The sequence below is a fragment of the Sarcophilus harrisii genome, chromosome 5, assembly GCF_902635505.1.
Source record: "Sarcophilus harrisii chromosome 5, mSarHar1.11, whole genome shotgun sequence".
Classification (NCBI taxonomy): Eukaryota; Metazoa; Chordata; class Mammalia; order Dasyuromorphia; family Dasyuridae; genus Sarcophilus; species Sarcophilus harrisii.
Genome location: NC_045430.1, coordinates 12,435,062 through 12,455,233, shown reverse-complemented (window position 1 = coordinate 12,455,233; position 20,172 = coordinate 12,435,062). Strand labels below are relative to the sequence as shown.

Here is a 20,172-nt window from a genome sequence, read left to right as displayed (position 1 = left end):
AGGAGACCTTTTTCTTGGTCTCTTGGCGGCCTCTGTTTGCATGCCCCTAGATGAATGAATGCTCCCTGATTGCCTGTCTGGCTCTCTACTCTGGTCAACCTGGAACCAAGGTGAAGTGGAAGAGAAAGCAACTCCCCCCTCCTTCCCCCCTCCCCCCCCCCCCCAGGCTCACTTTCCCCCCCCCCCCAGGCTCACTTTCTCCAGATGGAAAATGAAGGAAAGTAGGACTAGAGGGAAGCTCTCCTCTTCGGACCTCCTTGCCCGGGAGATCAGAATCCATCCCTTTCCCTGTTGGGCCCCGGGAAGGAGGGGAAAGAATGGCTGGAATGGCAGGAGGAGGGAAGGGATGGGAAGGGATGCGATGGGATGCGAAGGGACGGGACGGGAGGGAGGGGATGCGCCACTGGAAGCCGGGGAGTTTGAAGCCTTTCTCGGGCTCGCCAAGCTTCCGACGGAGGCCCTTCCTAAGCAGGTTGACTCTGCCCGGGACTCTGGGGCGGCCAAAGGACGGGGTGCCAGAGCCAGCTCCGCCCCCCCTCCCGCTCTCCGCGTCAGCCCGGGACCTGAAAGGCCCAGCCCTGTTCACCCAGAGGCCGGCTCGTGGGGAGGGCGGGGCTTGGGGGCCGGCCCAGGACCTAGAAGAGCTCCAAAGCGCTGGCCCCGGCGAGCCAGGATCCTCCAGGGAAGTCTGAACACGCGGTCTCGGGACATGCGGCCTCGGGACACGAGGGGGGCGGGGAAGGATGGGGAGGGGAGCGATGGGGGGAGGAGGAAGCGGGGCCGGGAATCACGGCCAAGTTCACCTGCGGCAGACCCGGGGGGAGGGGGCGCGCAAGGCCGGCGGCTTTTTCTCCTCCCGCCAAGTCCTACCCCCAACTCGAGGACTTGGGGTTCCTCGGGAGCGGAAGGTCTCGGAGCCCGCTATTGGCCACACGGCACAAACGCTTTATCCGCCCGGTTCTTCGAGGCGGGAAACTGAGGCGGGGACTGGGCCAGCCTCCGGGCGCCGGGCTGCGCCAGAGCGGCCGAGGCGCGGAGAGCGGGCGGCGGCGGAAAGCGCCCGCCTCCCAGCAGCCCCGGCCCCGCGGCCCTCTCCGAGCCGCGCCGCCCCCTGCCCGGGCTCACCTTGCGCACGCGCTTCTTCCGGATACTCTCCACGGCGAACACCTGCTCCCCGATGGCAGACAGCTCCATGCGGGCGGCGGCGGCGGCGGGGGCGGCCGGCCAGGGAGCCCCGGAGTCCGGGCGCGGCGGCGGCGGCGGGGGCGGCGGCCACTCGGGGTGCGCGGGGTCCCGGGCGGGCGCGCTCACACGCACGCAAACACCCCCCACGGCCCGCACGGCCACGGCCACGGCCACACACCCCCTCGCGCTCACTCACGCCGCCGCCGCCGACGTTCCATTTTAGAACCTGCGCAACATTTTCCCCGGGACGCACGCGCGTCCGCGAGCCGCCCGCCCCGCCCCCTTGCCCCAGGCCCCGCCCCCCGCGCCCAGTGACATCGGTTACCCCTTATCGGAGCTGCCCGAGGCCAGGGCGGGGCGAGGAGGGGCGGGGCCTCGAGCCCCCGGCCGCCACTGGGGGCCCGGCTTCCCGTGCCCGCCCCAAGCCCGGCTACCCTCCCTCTCCCGGCGGGGGGGAGGGGGGGGCCGCGTCCCCGCCAGCTCCGGCCCCGAGCGGAGCATCCCCGGGCACCGGGCGACCCAGAGCGGACCGGGACGGGGCGCTCTCGCGGGTCCTGGCCGGGGCGGCACCTGCCCTCCGAAGCTCTGGAGGGGACAGAGTCTAGAACGTCCCACCTGGCTTGTCATCCCCAGCGCGCCTCCTTCTTGTAGGGTGCTCTCTGTTCTCCCCGGGACCTGAGCGCTTCTGGGTTTGTCATCTTTACGTGCACAGCCCTTCTCTCTGTCTCTCCCTCTCCGTCCCCGTCTGTCTTTGTCTCTCTCTCTCTGTCTCTCTCTCTCTCTCCCTCTTCGTCCCCGTCTGTCTTTGTCTCTCTCTCTCTCTCTCTCCCTCCTCTTCCCCCTCTTGTTCTCTCTCTCTCTCTCTCTCTCTCTCTGTCTCTCTGTCTCTCTCTCTCTCTCTCTCCCTCCCCTTCCCCCTTTCCCTGTCGCTCTCTCGGACTCTATTCCCTTATCGTTACTGACTGCGGGACATCCATTTTGAAGCGCCCCTTGAAGGTCTCGATTTCCACACGTACAAAACCGAGTTCGTTACCCTCGCCTCTCCCTCCTGGGACTCTCCCTGTTCCCCCCCGCTGCCCCCGCCTTTGCCAGTCTCCCAGCTCGGCCGCCTTCGCCTTCTCTCGCCCGGGCCGCCTCTCAACCCGCCGGTTGCCACATTTTCTCTCCGGGACCGCCACCTCATCTCCCCACGCACTTCCTTCCCTCCTCCACCTCAGCCCTCTCTCTCCTTTCAGACCGATTACTACTGCGGGACTCCTTTAGTTTCCCTACTTAAAATCACTCTCCATTTTCTACCTAACTGCCGAAGGGTTTTCCTTAACTGCTGAGCTGTCCCCTCACTCCCCTTCTCCATGAACTCCTCTGGCTCCCCGTTGCTCAAGATAAATTCGAAACTTCCTCTCTGGGGCCCTTCCCAGCCGGGTCCCGCGCTACCTTTCCGGCTCCATTACTTTATTCCCCTTCCTGCGCTCTCCGGCGCTTCCCAACCGACTTCTCCGTTCTTCCCAGAGGAAATGCCGCTTCCCTTTTCTGTCTCTTTACCCCGAGCCACCTCTCCCGCCTGGATTGCCTTCCCTCCGTCTCTGATCTAGAACCCGTGACGAATTCAGCTCAGACACCCTCTCCTCGAAGCCTTTCTCCATCTCAGCAACCGCTGATGATCTCCCTCCATGTCTACCTGTATTTATTCTAATGTCCTTATACACGTGGATGCTGCGCCCTCCGCTAGAATGTAGGCTCTGCGGAAGGGAGAGAGAGGGACCCCTTCATTTTGGTCTGTGTCCCCTACTGTCCCCGTACTTGGTACTTAACACGCACACGCTTGTTGATAGATTATTTCCTTTGAGAGCTCGCCTCTCCCCAGATGAATCTTGTTATTTTGTTTAATTCCACAAAGTAACCCCTTGGTAATTGGATTACTATGGCACTAAATTTGTAAATTAATTTAAGAACAATTGCCGTGTTTATTCTCTCTCCAGTCACTCCTCTCTCTCTCTCTAATTTGTGTTTCTTTATATCTGCAAAGGGATATTTTTGTAGTTTGTGGGTTGATTCCCAGATATTTGATATATTTTATCGTTACTTTGAACGTAATTTCTTTTTTTATTTTATTTTATCACTTCTTTCTGGGTTTTGTTAGCATAACCCACAGTTGGATTTTAGACTCACGTGGGTCGAGTCTGATCCTGGAACCACTTCTTCCAGGACAACTAGATCCCAAGATACTGCTGCCTAGTATCAAAATCCCTTCCCCTCTATTTAAGAAGTTGGAATAAAAAACAATGCTGGAACTCTTCTCATTTTATATGTAAACATAGAGTTAGCAACACCGTGTACTTCTGCCCTGAGTCGGTACAGCTTAGGAAGGAAGTTAGGTGGTGTAATGGTTGGAACATTGAGCTTCAAGAGAGGGAGATTTGAACCTCAGATTCTTTCTATCCACCCTAAACAAATCACTGCCTCAGTTGCCTCAACTGAAAAATGGGAACGACAATAGTATAACAACAAAACTGAAAGCTGATCAGCTGAATATTTACAAAAATAGAACTAGATAAATAAACGCCATTCCCTTTCTATTCCAGGAAGGAATGTTAGAATATTAGCTGACAGAGCTGGAAAGGGGAGACTTTTTATATTTTTGTGAATAGTCAGCTATTGTTGGTATGTACTTAAATACAATAGTTTCCAATAGTTTCAGCTGTTACTTCATCTCTGTAGTAAATTCCCCCTTTTCATGTTTTATTTTAATGATTTGGCTTCTTTCTCTGCCTCTCTCCCCACCTCTCTTTCTGTCTCTCTTTTCCTCTTTTCTCTTCTTCCTCTATCCCTTCCCTTCTATCAAATTAACTAATGATTGCTATGCTCTACTATATTCTTTAAAAGTTTTCCCATCTCTCCCTTTCACTCTTTTGCAGCTATCTAGTCCACAGGTGTGAATCATTGCATATAATGTCAGCTTTTTTTTTTTTTTTTAAACTTCACTGATTTCAATAACTTTTTTCTCTTTCTTTTCATCTTTGTGGTAAGGAAGGGAAACTTGGGAGAGAGAAGCATGAGAAACAGAGGGGGAAATCTAGGCACTATAAAACAAAATTGATCAATAAATTGATTTTTAAAATAGTTTTTAATTTTTCCAATTCAAAAGATTTTTGTTTTTAATTTTGTTCCTCTTTGATTTTCAAATGTTCAATTTTCCTGTTTATTTGGAAGTTTTAATTTTGTTGATTTTTAAAGGGTTTGTTACTTGCATGAGCAATTAATTAATATTTTCTTTCTCTCTTTTCTTATAAAAAACTTTTAAAGAGAACATTCTCCAATGAAGTCTTTGGCCATATCCCCTACATTTTTGGTATATTGTCTCATTGTTATTTTGTTTGTTTTTGTCTCTTTGATTTGCTCTCTGATTTGTTTATTTTTTAGGACCTTTTTTACTTAGTCACTAAGTCAAAATTCTTCAGATTCCCCTTATTGATTATAATTTTCATTGTGCTGGGGTCTAAAAAGGATATTTTAGTATATCTACTTTTCTGCATTTGCTTATGAGTTGTTTATGCTCTAAAACATGGTCAAAATTTTTAAAGATTTCCCCAAAAGAAAAATATACATGCTCCTTACTGTTCTCATTCAGTCATTGTCAGAGAGCTACAATATCTGAATTTTCTAAAATTCTATCCAAGGCCTTCACTTCTTTCTTATTTATCCTTCTGTTACATTTGCCTGAGTCTGAAAGAACACATTTTCTTATCACCAATAATAATTGTCTTATTATCCATTTCTTCTTGTAGTTTGATTACTCTTTCCTTTAATTATCTAGATGCTTTGCCAATAATTGAATATCATTTAGTATTGGTATTGTTTCCTTTGTATATATAATGTCTTTAACCCTAATATTATTTTTTGGTCCCTTTGTTATGCTTTTGGAGGGCTAATAATTGATACCCTTGCTTCTTTTTGCCTTCATCTGAGGCATCATAGATTGAATTCCAACCCCTCGTTTTGGCTTGTGGAAGTTGTTTTTAAAGGATGTTTTTTGCAAGCAATACATTGGGCTCTCCTTAATGATCTAGTCTGCTACCCTTCTTCATCTATCAATTATGATAGCTCTGTTTATGTTCCTCCCAACCTCCCATCATATCCTATTATAGTTTTTCTTCTCTTTGTACACTTCTCCCACCCCCAACTCTCTCTTTATAAGGAAAAACCAGTAGGGAAAGAAAAGAAAGAGAATGAAATAAATACTAGTAGTCTATAGTTGGATTGGTCTAAAAGTCCAATCCTCTTCTTCTTTCCTTTCCCTCTTCGCCCTATACAGCCCCGCATCACCCCACACGCCTCGGAGTCTTATCTTTTCTTTATCTCCTTTTAATCCTCCTACATAATCAGTTCTTTATAGCTAAAGGCTGTTTTGCTTGTGACTATTTCTGTCACAGTGATCCTCCTTTCTGGGACGAATTCCTGGAGCCTGCCCTCTTCTGGTGCCATATGTATTGTCCCTGAAACTGGGTCCCTTCTGGATCCAGTTTGCCCTATTTCTTTATCCCGCTATAAAAAAAAATATACACAACCAGAGGCTTCTCTTTGATCCCCATATGCCATCTACCCCATCCCCTGTGACAAGGGACTGTGTCAAAGAGGACAGGACACGGCATCAAGGACTACCCACTCAATAGATTTTAGAGGGAGAGACAACTGTTCTTGCTCTCTTCTTCCTTTCATCTGAATATGTGGCTCAGGACTGAGATAATTCTCTCTTGAACTTCCCATAGTGGGGGAGAGGGTCCACCTCCTCCCTTCCCCAACAGCTGTGGCAACTGCTTGCCCAAAGAGGAGGGAGAGCAGGTGCTCTCTAAGTGATCTGACACTGGAACTACTTTTTATTTGTGTTTCTGTCCTCAGTCCTGAAAAGGACACTTACAGCCTTGGCAGCTACTTCATGGACTCGTGAGGTCTAGAGCCACTGGAAAGTCTAGGTTATTGAGAACAAGAAGTGCTACCCTCCTGCTACTACAGTGTACCTCTTAAGAAAAGATGGCCTCGGGGCAGCTGGGTGGAGAAGTGGATGGAGCACCAGCCCTGAAGTCAGGAGAACCCGAGTTCAAATCTGTTCTCAGTCACTTAACACTTCCTAGCTGTGTGACCTTGGGCAAGTTACTTAACCCCAATTGCTTCAGAAAAAAAAAAAAAAGAAAGAAAAGATGGCCCCACTGATTTCAGAAAAACCTGGAAAGACTTACATAAACTGATGCTAAATGAATTGAACAGAACCAAGGATTAAAAACAGGATTATGCGATGATCAGCAGTGTTGATCAATCATGAGGTGATGCAAGAAAATTCCAATAGACTTGTGATGGAAAGTGCTTCCTCCTGCTACTACAATGTGTCTCTTATGAAAAGATGGCCCCAGGGAACTAGAAACTGAGTGGCTGCCCATCAGATGGAGAATGGTTGAATAAGCTTTGATATATGTATTATGGAATATTATTGTTCTGTAAGAAACAATCAGCAGGATGATTTCAGAGAGGCCTGGAGAGACTTGATGAGCTGATGCTAAATGAAGTTAGTAGCATCAAGAGAACATTGTATGCAGCAGCAACAAAAGTATACGATGATCAACTGTGATGGACATGTCTTTTTTTACGCAATGAGGTGATTCAGACCAGTTCCAAATAGACTTGGGATGGAAAGTGCCATTTGTATCCAGGGAGAGAATTGTGGGGCCTGAGTATGGATCGCAACATAGTAATTTCACCTTTTTTTCTTGTTGTTTGCTTGCTTGCTTTTTCTCATTTTTGCCCTTTTTGATCTGATTTTTCTTGTGCAGCATGATAAATCTGGAAATATGTTCAGAAGAATTGCACATGTGTAACCTATATTGGATTACTCGCCATCTAAGGGAGGGGGTGGGAGGAAGGGAGGGAGAAAAAACATTTGGAACTAAGGGTGAATGTTGAAAAGAAAAAGGGATTTAGAGAAAGAGTAAGAAGAAAAATAAGTTAGGACTGCAGTCAATTATCCCATTCCTAACCACTCTGTTCAGCCATTTTTTAAATTTTCATTTTTAATTTATGGAATAAAACTAGCATTTCTATAACTTAGTATAATAAAAAAAGATGATTGTATATAAACAACAAATATACATTTTTATGGCTTGTTAATCTTTTAAAATATGTAATAGATTTCTCAGATAAAATTGTTATTTTTTTCCCTCTCCTAACCCTGTTCTAAAGAAAGCTAACATTGGAAACAGTTATGTCTGTTTTTATATTTATGTATGTTTATAAAATTATCCTAATCATACATCTATATATCAGTGGGCTTTTTCTTCATAAGTCTTTTATATTTCATTTGGGTATTTACAACAATAAAATTGAATTATTTGTTTCAAAAAAAAAGGGTGAATGTTGAAAACTATCTAGGTATGTGTTTTGAAAATAAAAAGATTTTTAAGAAAAGATGGCCACACTAATTTCAGAAAAGGCTGGAAAGACTTAAATGAACTGAGCAAAACTGAGAAAACATTGTGCACAGCAACAACAGGATTATGTGATGACCAACCGGGATAAACTTCGTCTTTTCAACAATGAGGTGATTCGAGACAATTCCAATAGAGTGGGATGGAAATAATGGGATGGAAAGTACTGTCCATATCCAGAGAGAGAACTCTGGAGACTGAATGTGGATCAAAGCATAGTATTTTTACTTTTTGTTACAAACTGTTGTTGTTTGTTTGCTTGTTTGTTTTTCCTTTCTCATGTTTTTTTCTTGTGATTTGATTTTGTTTGTTCAGCACGACGATACAGAAATATGTTTAGAAGAGGAAAAAAAAAGATAAGATGGCCCCAGAGGGGAGACTGAACCCAGGCCATGCCCTGGATGGTCACAAGACCTTGAGGAAAGTGCTCAGTGAAAGCAGTCAAGAAAGAGGATAAGTGGCTCTTAAGCAGTGTCACAAATAACTTGTATTTTTATGTATCACCAACTTGGGAAAGTATAGTAGAATTTAGTACTTGAAGTTCAATGTTTTAGATCTATGTCAGACATTCTTAAGAGTCATCAGTGTTTTAGCTGTTTTTTGTTTCTTTTGTGATGGAAGAAATGAGTAGAAAATAAGCAATCTCGTTTAAGAGGTAGGCACTATTGTTATCCCCATTTTACAGATGAAGAAACTGAGTCACAGAGATGTTCAGCGGCTAGTCAGCATTTGAGGTTGGATTTGAACTCAGGTCTTCCTCTATACACTCTAGTGTCCCCTAGCTGGAGAAGAACCCATCCAGAGGTGGGATACTACAGGTATGAAGTACTGCATACAGTGAGAAGTCTTGGTGTGTTTTCCTAAATGGCTTTTTTTCCTTCTTTGTTGCAAAGGAGAAGAAAATGGATGTATATTTGGAAATGGAGGTGTTATATAAATAAAATGTTTCAATAAAATTCAGATGATGTTTAAAAGAGTAGCAAAAACATCCTGTTTGCTTCCCTGTTCCTTTCTGAGCTCCTTTTCTTTCATAAGTTGTAGTTGATAATCTGTTGCAATTGCTATGTCAAAGTTGTTATTAATTTGCATAGTTTGTATTTCATCATAAATTGATGGTGACATTCTCCAGATGATCCTGTTTGCAAATGGCATTCTGAAGATTCCAAAAATGCCTGGGAACCCAGGAGAGCCTCCTAAGTGAGATCTATGATTCCTCAAAGGCTTTGAGAGGCAAGGGGACCTATCAGGTAGAAAGCTGGACTAAGGGAACTTGGATTCAAATCCTTCCCTGGACGTACACTGGCTTGAAATTTTTGGTTTTCAGTTTCCTCAGAAATCTGACATACCCTGTTCTAAGCTCTCGTCCAGCTTTGACATTTTATTCTGCTCCCAACTTTAAAAATCTCTCTCTCTCTCTCTCTCTCTCTCTCTCTCTCTCTCTCTCTCTCTCTCTCTCTCTCTCTCTCTCTCTCTCTCTCTCTGTCTCTCTCTGTCTCTCTCTGTCTCTCTCTCTGTGTCTCTCTGTCTCTCCCCTTTCTGTCTCTCTCCCCTTCTCTCCTCTCCTTTCCTCTCTCTGTCTCTGTCTCTGTCTCTCTCGGCAATTGGGATTAATTGACAACCAGGGTAACACAGCTAGTAAGTGTCTAATGTGGGATTTGAACTCAGATGCTCCTAATTTAAAGACTGTTGTTCTATCCAGTGCATCCCCTAGCTTCCCCCTGTCATTCCCTCTTTGAAGGTCCTTCTTGATCCTCACTTCTATATTGTAGACACTCTAATTGTTAAAGGAATAAATAAATGCTGTAGATCTCAATCTTCTTTGCCTCTGGGTCCTAGAGGTCCTAACCAAGTGTGCAGAGATTTGCTCATTCATCATTTGTTCTTCATTCATCTCAAAGATGTCATGACATCAGGAAGGGGATGCTGTGACATGCAAGTGAATTGACTTTAAGTGAGGGAGGGCTATGCAAGGTCACCAGCTTTACTCTTTCCTTCAGAGCCATTTGGACCAGTGGCCAGATATAGATCAGGACCACTGAAGATAGCCCTGGATGCAGTGGAAGACCTTGACCTTTTTAAGCTAAGGTTTTATCAGGTCTCAATTTGACTGAAATAATGCTATGCAGTTATTAAGAGTAGGTAAAAATGAGTCAGAAAACCAAAATAAACAACCTTCTCCCTCCAAAAAAAAAAAATAAATCTTGGAGTGGGAGATCCTCAGGATTTCTGGCCAAAACAGAAACTATTGCTATTTATATTCCCTCTGAGTCAGTCTGGGCCCACATGATGGCCCAGTGAGATTTTGGTTGGGATCCATAATTGGCCAATCAATGAGAGCCAGAGTGATTTGGGCTTAAGCCATACCCTTTAAAAAAAAAAATCCAGCCTGTAAATTCTAAGGTATCTACTGAGGTTTCAGCCATCAAATTTTATACTCCTTTTGGCAAAGATAGGGAAAACAGGGAAAGGAACAAATAAGGAGTTGCAAGCTAAATGTCAATATGACTTTCTAGCATCCAATAAATGAAGAGCTTCTCTTTTGCACAAAACTGGCACACAGTAGGCATAGAATAAATGCTTGTTGATGAATTGGGATGTTGGCAGTCACCTTTCAGTTCTAAGTTGGAGTTAAAGAGCAAGGTCGCATGGAGAGACAAGTGGAGAAATTATAGATAAATACAGAAGGAACAAAGAAGGCAGAATGGTCACAAAAGCTGCCGCAGATGTGCAGCTCTTAGGGCATTTTGTTGCAACTTTCAGACAGCATGTTCATGTTCCTGCTAGAGTCAAGTAACAATATCCAGATAACAGCTATATACGTTGTTGTTTTTTGTCCTTCGTTCTCGAAGAGGACCACGATATCGGGGAGTTGATGCCATGATGTGCAAGTGACCTGGATCTGAGGGAGGGCTTTGCAAGGTCACCTGCCTCACTTTCTCCTTCAAAGCCATCTAAGTCCATTGGCCAGATATAGATCAAGACAACTGGAGAATATACAGGTGCATAAAGTAGGAGATCGTCTCCATCCTAGAGAAGAAAGGGAAAGGCATGAAAAATTCTCCTGGGTTCACTAAATTATGGAGAAAGGAACATTTTTTGGTGGATTGAACAAGAGAAGAATCAAGAGGAAAAAAGGAATCCAAAAGCCCCAAGAAGATTCCTACATCATGAGGGAAGTTTAGGGTTAGAGTTCTGGGATGCAAAAGAACCTTTGGTTCTGCATGAGAAGTACCAAGCTCTTTCTATCCATGTGCACCTAGAGCCCTGGCTCCTCTCCTTGCCCCCACTTCAGGAGCAAACAAATTGCTAAGCTCCGAGGAATGGTGATGGTCCTTGTTACAGGAAGATTTGACAAGTGCTGGTTGGCAATTCCTTGCCTAGGCACGTCAGGGAGATCATACGTTCGTGCCTGGCACAAAGAGTTGAGAAGAATGCTATTTCCTCAGTGCGTGTAGCCCAGGCAGGAAGAACTTTCTGAAATGTATCAAGGCTGGTGAGCCCTACCCACTTCTATTGATTCATGTTTGGGCAAATGCTGCCATTTAAAGGAATCTAGGAAAATGAAGGCTTTGGGACCATAGTTGGGGTCTATATCTCAGTTGTCAACTGAAATGAGAGAATTTGAAAGAGAAAATGAATTTAGGAAGTGAACAGTTGATTAAAAAGATAGGAAGAAAATAGACCTGGCCAAATGAAAGCACCAAAATTCATGATGAAAATAACTACTTAAAAGCAGAATTGGCCAAATGGAAAGAGAGGTACAAAAGCTAATTGAAGAAAATCATTCCTTAAAAATTAGAACTGAGCAAGTAGAAGCTGCATCTCCTGAATTTTGGTATGTTTGCTCGCCTCCATCACTCTTATCTCCATAATTATGCATTGTTTTGAGAATTTGTACTTCAGCACACTTATTCAGAATATCATCATTCATCTACATTTTGGCATGTATTCATCCCTTGTATAGTATCATGCTTTTATTTTCTTCTGTGAACTTTTGTAAAACCTCAAAGAGGTCTTCCAATTTTATAATTATAAAAAGTTTTACCTGTATAATAGCTTTATACTTTTGATTATTATGAATAAAAAAGCTAAAGTTAATTGTGAATTAGATTAAAAGAGACTTGTATTTCTTAAAATGAGAACTAATTGTTTAAAAAATTATTTATGGAAAATATGGCCTCGCTTATTAGCTATATGACTTGGGCTTTACCCCAATTACCTTGCCCTCGCAAAAAAGGAAAAAAAAGGGGGGGAGAAAATAAATCAACTGTACATATAAAGAATGTGAGAGATGTGACCCCCCCCCAAAAAAAAAAAACAGTTCACGAGGGAAAGTTTCATCTCAATCAACAAACCATTTTTAATCTTCTTCTGTGTATCGGGCATCTGGGATACAAATACAATGAATGGACCAATATTAATTCAATATGAATCCAGAGAGAATTAGCTTTGGAGGCCAACCCAAAATGCTGATCATTGGCTGTGCTCATTCACAGGGAGAGCCCAGATGAGCATCTGTGTCCCAGATCCAGAGTTTTATGTGTGTCTCTGATTGCCATATTTTAGGAAGGATGTCAAAAAGCTAGAGAAAGGACAGCCATGACGGGGAAATCACTATAAACCATTCCAAAGGAAGATTCATTACAGGGTCAAGGATATAGAAGAGAAAAGCAGAAATAGGAGGGATATCATCTGTGTTTTCAAATATATAAAAGACAGTCAATAACTTATTATTAAGCACCTACTGTATGCCATCTATTGTTTGGTCTCAGATTAGAATATGATTATCCATCATTAGAAGCAATGGATGAAAGCTTCTAAGAGGCAGATTTCGGGTCAAAACTAAATGTCCCCACTATTAGAGCTGTCTAAAAGTGGGATGGCAGATAGCAAGTTCTCCATCACCAGAGGACTCCAAGAGGAAGCTCACTGGGTATGGTGTAGGTATGATGTCTACTTCAGGTCTGGGGAAGGCTAGAAGTTCCTTCCAGCTCTGACATTCTGGGGTCCTACAGAATAGTAATGGGGAATTAAAGGACTAGAGGCTTTCTTGGTTTAAAAAAAAAAGAAAGAAAGAAAAAATGATGGAGCAAGGAAGTTGATACAAAAATTATCCTCCTCGAGGAGTGACCTCCAGTTGGGCTGAAAGTAGAGCTGCTGCTGGCCCAGCCTCAGTAGCCAGGTGGGCTCAGGTGTTCTCTTTGGCCAGCCCAGGGGAAGTGAGATAAAGAGCCTGGACTATAACTGAAGTCTTGGGCTCAGGGCTGGGACACTTGCCTTATTGTGACCACAAGATGGCGCTCAAAGTCCACTTGGGTTGGCAGGTCTGAGACCAGGTCCTTGAGGTTTGTTTGGGTATTTTGGTGGGTCAGGACTCAACCACTTCGTGGAGCTGCTGGGGGACTTCCAGAGGAGATGTCCAGGCAGAAAGGCTTCCTGAGCAGAACTGCACTTATCCCTTGGGGGTGGGGGTGGACATGTAGCTGTTGGAGAAGACATATAGAAATATAAGGGGCTCCCTGGTAACCCTTACTTCTACCCCAATAACAACTTTGACTTATATTCCACTATTATAAATTCATTTCTTTAGCTTGAAGTTTCTCACTTCCAATTCTTTAGTTGATATTCCATTTTTATAAATTCATTCCTTTGAGACGTTTCACTTCAGATTCTTTGAGTGATATCCCCACCATTATAAATCCATGCCTTTAGCTTGAGACTTCTCGATTCAAATTCACTCTGCCGAATTTCCAATTTCCTCAGGGGGGCATTGTTTCTGGGGGGCACATGAGCTTCTAACCCTTGTTCTTCTTCTGTTCCCCATGTTGTCCATGGTCTTCTACTAGTCCTGCCTGGAAGGGAGGGACCTTCCTTTGGGTCTTGGACACAAGGCATTGCTTGGGATGTTACTCTGGCTAGTCTACCTCATACGCTCATTGGATGATTTTTCTTACTCTCCTGAGATCCTAATCCTATGTAACCTGTTTGTATCATCTAAGAATCTTTGTCTTGCTTCTTGAGTCACCAGCAATCTTGACAGTTCATATATATATATATATATATATATATATATATATATATATATATATATACACATACATACATACATACACACACATACATACATACACAAAACATAATATACAACAATAATATACAATATTGCACTGAGCCACCAGCAAGCTTAACAGTTCCTGGATCATGGCGTTCCATGATTTCTAGGTTTAGGACTCCTGGGGGGCCCTATTAGCTTTAGGAGAATATACCAGTTCTTCTGCAGGACAGTCAAACCCTTTCATATTCTATCTTACACTCTACCATTGCAGATAGATGGGGAGGGCGGGGAGGATACATCCCCAGGCTGCTGCTCTCCAGGCTCAGTGCCGAAGATGGTTATAGACATCCTCTTGTCCAGCACAGAATGTCCCTCTCCAGCCTCCTCCCACCTCTTCCCGCTGGGCAAGAAATAACTAGTCCTTAGGCTGAGCCAAATCCTTCCCTGGGGTGGAAGGAGGATGGAGCATCTGGGCTACGATTCTTTTCTGGGATCCCTTTCCCTTCTCCCACCAGAGAAACATCCTGTCCCCTCTGTAGGGGAGACCAACTCAGCTCAGTTGAAGGACATCAACATTCACTGCGCACCCACTGGGTTCAAAGCCAAGGATGTAGCCATAAGAATAGATAACACAGGGGCAGCTAGAGGGCGCAGGGGAAAAAGCACCATCCCTGAAGTCAGGAGGACCTGAGTTCAAATCTCATCTGAGACACTTAACACTTCCTAGCTGGGTGACCCCGGGCAAATCACTCAACCCTAAGTGCCTCAGCAATAAATAAATAAAAGAACAAACGAATAGATAAATAAATAAAATAATTTGACACACTCATATAGATTTTCCTTGCCAACTCCAGACAAGAGTGCAGTTCAGATGCCCTTCTTCCTCCATCCTCTCACTTCACCTGTGCTATCCCCTTTCAGGAAATGATAATAATTTCTTCCCCCATATTTTCCTTTCCCCCCTCCAGGTGACGTATTTCTAATCGTTTCTCATTTGTGATATAGAACCTCAACTTCCTAGTCTTACAATTTAGCACAAAACAATACAATAAACATTCATCAAATTCCTCCTTTGTGAGAGTTTTTGACCTATGTACAGAAGACAAAAAGACGAAAATCCCAAAACACAATTGTACCTGTTCTCAAGAGACCATTGCTTTGTTTCCTTAATGACCCTTTGCTAAGCAGGAACTTCTATGAGACAGTTAGCGTCTCTTCCTGTAGTATGTAAACATAGAGCGAGTCCATACTCACTGCTTGTTACAGATTTTTTTTTAACCTTCTTGAGTTTCTGAGCTTTGATGATTTTATAGGTCAAAGGTCCCACTCAACTCAGATTTGTTTTTTTTTTTTTTTCTTTTCTTTTCAGGAAGACTTACTGAAAGTGCGCTTCTGGTAGATCTGGCTTTTTAACCTACCTGAAGGATAATAGAGCTCTTTTGAAGCACTGATTTCCTTTGGTTTAACATATTCCAACTTTTCTTTCATTTATTACTGTTATTGAGTATTATAGTCTGGTTCAAATGTTTACTTTTTCTTCTTGGCTGCCAGCAAGATTCTCTCTTTGCTGCTGAAGTTCTCATGACTGAGAGGCAATGGTTTTAGCAAGGGAAAGAGAGAAGGAGGTGGGTGTAATGTTCTTTCAATTGTCTGGGGGCTAGATAGAAAATGGATGGATTAATTAGACCTCAGATTCTCCCCTTTTCACAGAATCTTAAGAGGTGGAAGTAGGAATGTGTTCAATTTTCGATATGAACTTTTACACTTTGGAAATGGAAATGACTCCAATCAGAGCTTGATTGTTTTAGTGATTGTCTAGACTTTTAAAAGTGAAAGATCCAAGGCAATCCCAATAAAATTTGGATAGAAAATGCCATTTGCATCCAGAAAAAGAACTATGGAAATTGAATGTAAATAAACATATACTATGTTCACTTTTTTTCTGTTTTTTTCCCCTCTCTCATGTTTTTTTCCTTTAGCTCTGATTTTTCTCTCCCAATATGATTCATAAAGAAATGTGTATTTTAAAAAGTTAATACACATGTATAAACAGAAAAAATAAAACAATAACAAATTGATACAGAGAATTTTAATAATGTAAATTAAAATTAAAGATGTGTCCTGAGCACATTTTGAAAAGCTGGCTGTTAAACATCTACTAACACTCCCTTGGTTGGAAAGAACCTCAGAGGCCATTGAGGGCAATTTTACCGGAACCCAAATCCCTTCCATGTTATCTCTAAGAAGAGGTCATTCAGCCTCCTTTTGAATTCCTCCAGAAATTGAAGAACTCTCTACCCTTCTCCAAGACAACCAAATCCACTTTCAATCAACTTCTTCCGACTAAATAGTCCTGGATCCTCTTAATGTCCTGGTCTTGAGGCTTCCAATCATTCTGATCCTCCTGCTTTGACCATTCTCCAACTTGCCACTGTCATTCATTCCTAAAACAATGAATGATGACTAATAATCATATTTCAGATGTAGTCTCATCAGGGAAGAACATCATTAGATAAGTGCTTCCCTTTTTCTGGATGCTATGTCTCAATGAATGCAGTCTAAGATAACACTGACTTGTTTGGCTGCCTGTCATATGGTTGATTTGTGGTACACTGAGACATCAAGATCTTTTTCACAAGAACAATTCTCTAGCAAAAAATCTTTTATTTACCTTCTCACCATTGCTTCGCTCATTAGGGCCCCTCTTGTTCAGAGTCCTGAGCATGATTTAGTATTAGCTTAAAAGAGAGAACCCTTCATTATCAGAACTTGAGAAGAATTGAGACTTAGTCCCAGCTGCTCTGAGGGAAAGGGCATCAGCTTCTCCTTAGAGCCAATCCCAGAGACCTTGGTACTGGGTCCCTGGACATTCTATTCCTTCTCAAGTTTGTGCTGATCCCTAAAGGATAATTCACAGCCATGAATCTACTTGGCTTCCTAGGGTTCACAAATCTACCCGACCCTTCTGGCTCTGATGCTGAAATCAGAGGGTACACATTCAAATCACAGGGTTCATTCAGCCATGGTCAGTGTCCTTGTGATTTGGCCTGTTCTTTCCATGTCTCCTCACTAATCACCTGGCTCCACTAGTCACCCCCTTAGTGGGGTACCAGTTACCCCTTCCAAACTCCTCTAAATGGATTATTTCTCCCTATTAGAATGTACCTTCCCTGGAGGCAGGAAGCATTTTGCTCTCTAGTCTAGTGTCTGGCATATAGAAAACAACAAATGCTTTATCTATCTACCTATCTATCTATATGTCTGTCTGTCCATCTATTCATCCATTCATCTATCTGTCCGTCTACTTGTCTTTTTCTTTATTTGTCCATCTATCTACCTACTTATCTACCTACCTACCTATCTGTCTTTCTGCATCTATCTTCCTATCTATTTTTCTATTTAATTATCTACATACTTATCTACCTACCTACCCAGCTGTCTGTCCATGTATCTATTCATTTGTCTGTCGACAGACAAATCTATCTACCTACCTATCTATCCATATATCTATCTGTCTGTCTATCTATTCATCTCTTTCTCTATTCATTCATCCATCTATCAATTTATCTACCTGGCTCTCTATTTATCTACTTATCTGTCTGTGTATCTATCTGCCTATACTGGTGGTGACTGAGTTCTGTTCCTAAATCCAGAGGCCTCTTTTCCTTCTCCCTGTTGTCTCCACATTCTTCCTCCAGACCCCAAAAGTGGGTTTTCTGGGGCTAATTTATGAGACAGAAATGTACTTACACATTCTCTGGCCTCAACAGCCTTAGGACTGGTGAGCAGAGTGTCTTCCTATGAAAGGAATAGAGAAATTACCCAACTCTTTTTGGAGCTCTGGCTAAACCAAGATATTAAAGATAAAAGGAGCCAGTTCCCAAAGACCAGAAGCCTGTCTTTCCCCACTCAGGAAAAGATTTTTCTTTTTCTATTGTCTTTTCTATTTTATTTTTTAAAAAATGTTGAGAAAATTTCATAATTCCTTCCATACAGACAATTGTCAGGGACAGTTAGTATACTTTTTGGGGAGGAAATCCATATCTATAGCTGTATATACACCACACTTCCACATATATGTGTGTATATTTTTAGCGACTACACATCTTTATTAAAGTAAACAGAAATCAGAGAAGTTATACATATTAGGATAGACAATGGGACCGAACAGAATAAAACACTCTTTGACTTGGGAATGAGACAAAATTTCAGTTCAACCAAGGAGAGAATAATTTCATAGGGTGGATCCATTCTTAGCAGCCTGTAGGCTAAGAAAATCAGTTTCCTGACTGTAGCTCCAAGAGAATCTCCTGTCAACCATTCGAAAATCTTCATTTGACGCTCATAGCTCATGTCTCTGAAACTCCCTCTCTATAGTATCTGTCCTATACCCAGAGAGGCAGCATTGTCAACTCAGAGGATCAGGAGTCATGTCTCTATACATACATGTCAAAAAATGACATGTCCCTTAGGAAAACCATTCCATGCTTGGATAGAAATGGAGTTAAACAAGTAAAAACAAATCAAAATATTGGTACCATGCATTTCCTTTTCTCAAAGCATTCAGAATATTCCAAAGAATATTTCCAAAAAATAGACAGTCTGAGCTAGAAAAGACCTTAGACATGGTCTATTCCAAATCTTTTATTTTAAAGGAGACACTAAAGCTAAGAGAAGGGAAAAGTCATACTTTTGTCAGCCTACAAGCACTTAGTAAGCACCCTCTGCCAATAGAACCTAAGTCCAGACCTAATGCTTTCCCCATTAATCCACTCTTCTAAGATTTCTTGTTTCCTTTTTTAAAAAACAACTTTTTCTGATATCAATATATTTTTATTGACTTTTTTGTTTATACATCATCCTTATCTCTCTACTCCATATAACAAAGAATACAGAAAGGAGCAAAAAATAAAATTCAGCAAAAGTAACCAAAAGATTGAAAAAAAAAACAAACAAACCCTGATTTTATGATCATCGTTCCCACATCCATAGCTACCTACCTCTTTGCAGAAAAGTGGGATGAGGATTCAAAGATTTGTTGGAACAGCTCTAACCAGTTTGGGAAACTGATTGTGGAATTTTTAATGTGTGTATTTATACCTTGGAAATCAGTCAATTCCAAATCAGGACTTGGTTTATTGTTTTGTTGATATCTAGACTTGAGAAAGTGTTAATAATGCAGATTAAATTTATAAGCGTGTCATATGTACACTCCCCCTCCCCCTAGGCTGGTTGTTAAACATTTAACAGCCTAGCACTGTATAAAGTACCTTCTCATCCATCTCCTTTGAGACCAAGCTTGCTCATTATTATTTCACAACCCTTTGTTCCTATTATTTTGCTGTTGATCCCCACCCCCAGTTTCCAACATTGTATTCATTGTGTACAGTTTTCTTTCACTGTTTACTTCATTTGCCATTAGTTCATATAAATCATCTCTTGATCTTCTATATATTCTATATATTCCCCATCTCCATTGGTTCTTACAGTTCGATCATTTTCCATTATAATAAAATATCACAAAGCATAGAATTTTTCTCCAAATCAATGGGTATCTACCATGTTTCCAGTGCTTTACTACTAAAAAAAAAAAAAGTGATGCTATATATAGGAAACTCCTCCTATTTTATTGATCTCCTAGGAATATATACTTACTCTCTGGATTAAAAGGTATGGACATTTTAGCTATTTTCTTTTAATTATTAGAGACTGTTTTCCAAAAGGATTGGCCTTATTCACAGTTTCACCAATAATGTATTAGCGTGCCCACAACAGTTTTAACATTGTCTATTCCCATTTTTTGTCATATTTGCCAATTAACTACTTTTGAAATGAAACATTATGGTAGTTTTGATTTGCATTTGTCTTATTTTCCCTGGGTACTGATTTGGAGCAATGTTTCATATAGTTTTTTCTAACATTTTAGCTAACCATAGTAAGAAAAATAAATGGTTTCAATAGCACTACATTACAGAGAATAGGATAGAGGAGGTGAGGGCCAAATGTGGGAGAAGGCGGAGTGGGGACGGTAGGGGAGGAGTGACAGGAATAAACTCTACAAAGGGATTTCTCTGAATTCCCTTGGGTTGAAGGAAGGCCTTATATCTGGACACAGGATATAACCCAGGTGTCCAGGGGTGGGTCACAGCTGAGGAGCCATTTGCTTTCCTGCCTCTAAGCCCAGGCCTATCAAATAAACATCTCTTTGGCCTTGGCTCTTGCTTATTATAACTTTTGTTTCCTATTTCCTTTCCTACCAACTCTCTTTTCTTCTTCCAGTGTTGAAACTATTTCAACTCCCTATAGGTCTCACTGAGCTTCATCAATCAATCACTAAGCCAGTCACCGAGCATTTATTAAATGCCTATTGTGTGCCAAGTGATGGGGATACAAAAAAAAAAAAGACAGAAACAGTCCCTACCTTTATGAAACTCACAGTCTAATGTGAGAGGTCAACAT

General features: G+C 42.4%; 1 protein-coding gene across 2 annotated transcripts in view; it reads right to left on the bottom strand.

Annotated features, from left to right (window-relative positions):
• Positions 1-1,548, bottom strand: part of CBX7 (chromobox 7) — a 32,646-nt gene extending 31,098 nt beyond the window's left edge. Inside the window, exon 1 of one of the 2 annotated variants that reach the window (XM_031939710.1) lies at positions 1,126-1,548. In XM_031939710.1, the coding sequence (XP_031795570.1) occupies positions 1,126-1,194 (69 nt within the window). In that variant the 5' untranslated portion in view covers positions 1,195-1,548. The remainder of the gene's footprint in view (positions 1-1,125) is intronic. The other variant, XM_031939711.1, reaches the window with a different exon arrangement.
• Positions 1,549-20,172: the final 18,624 nt, after the last annotated feature.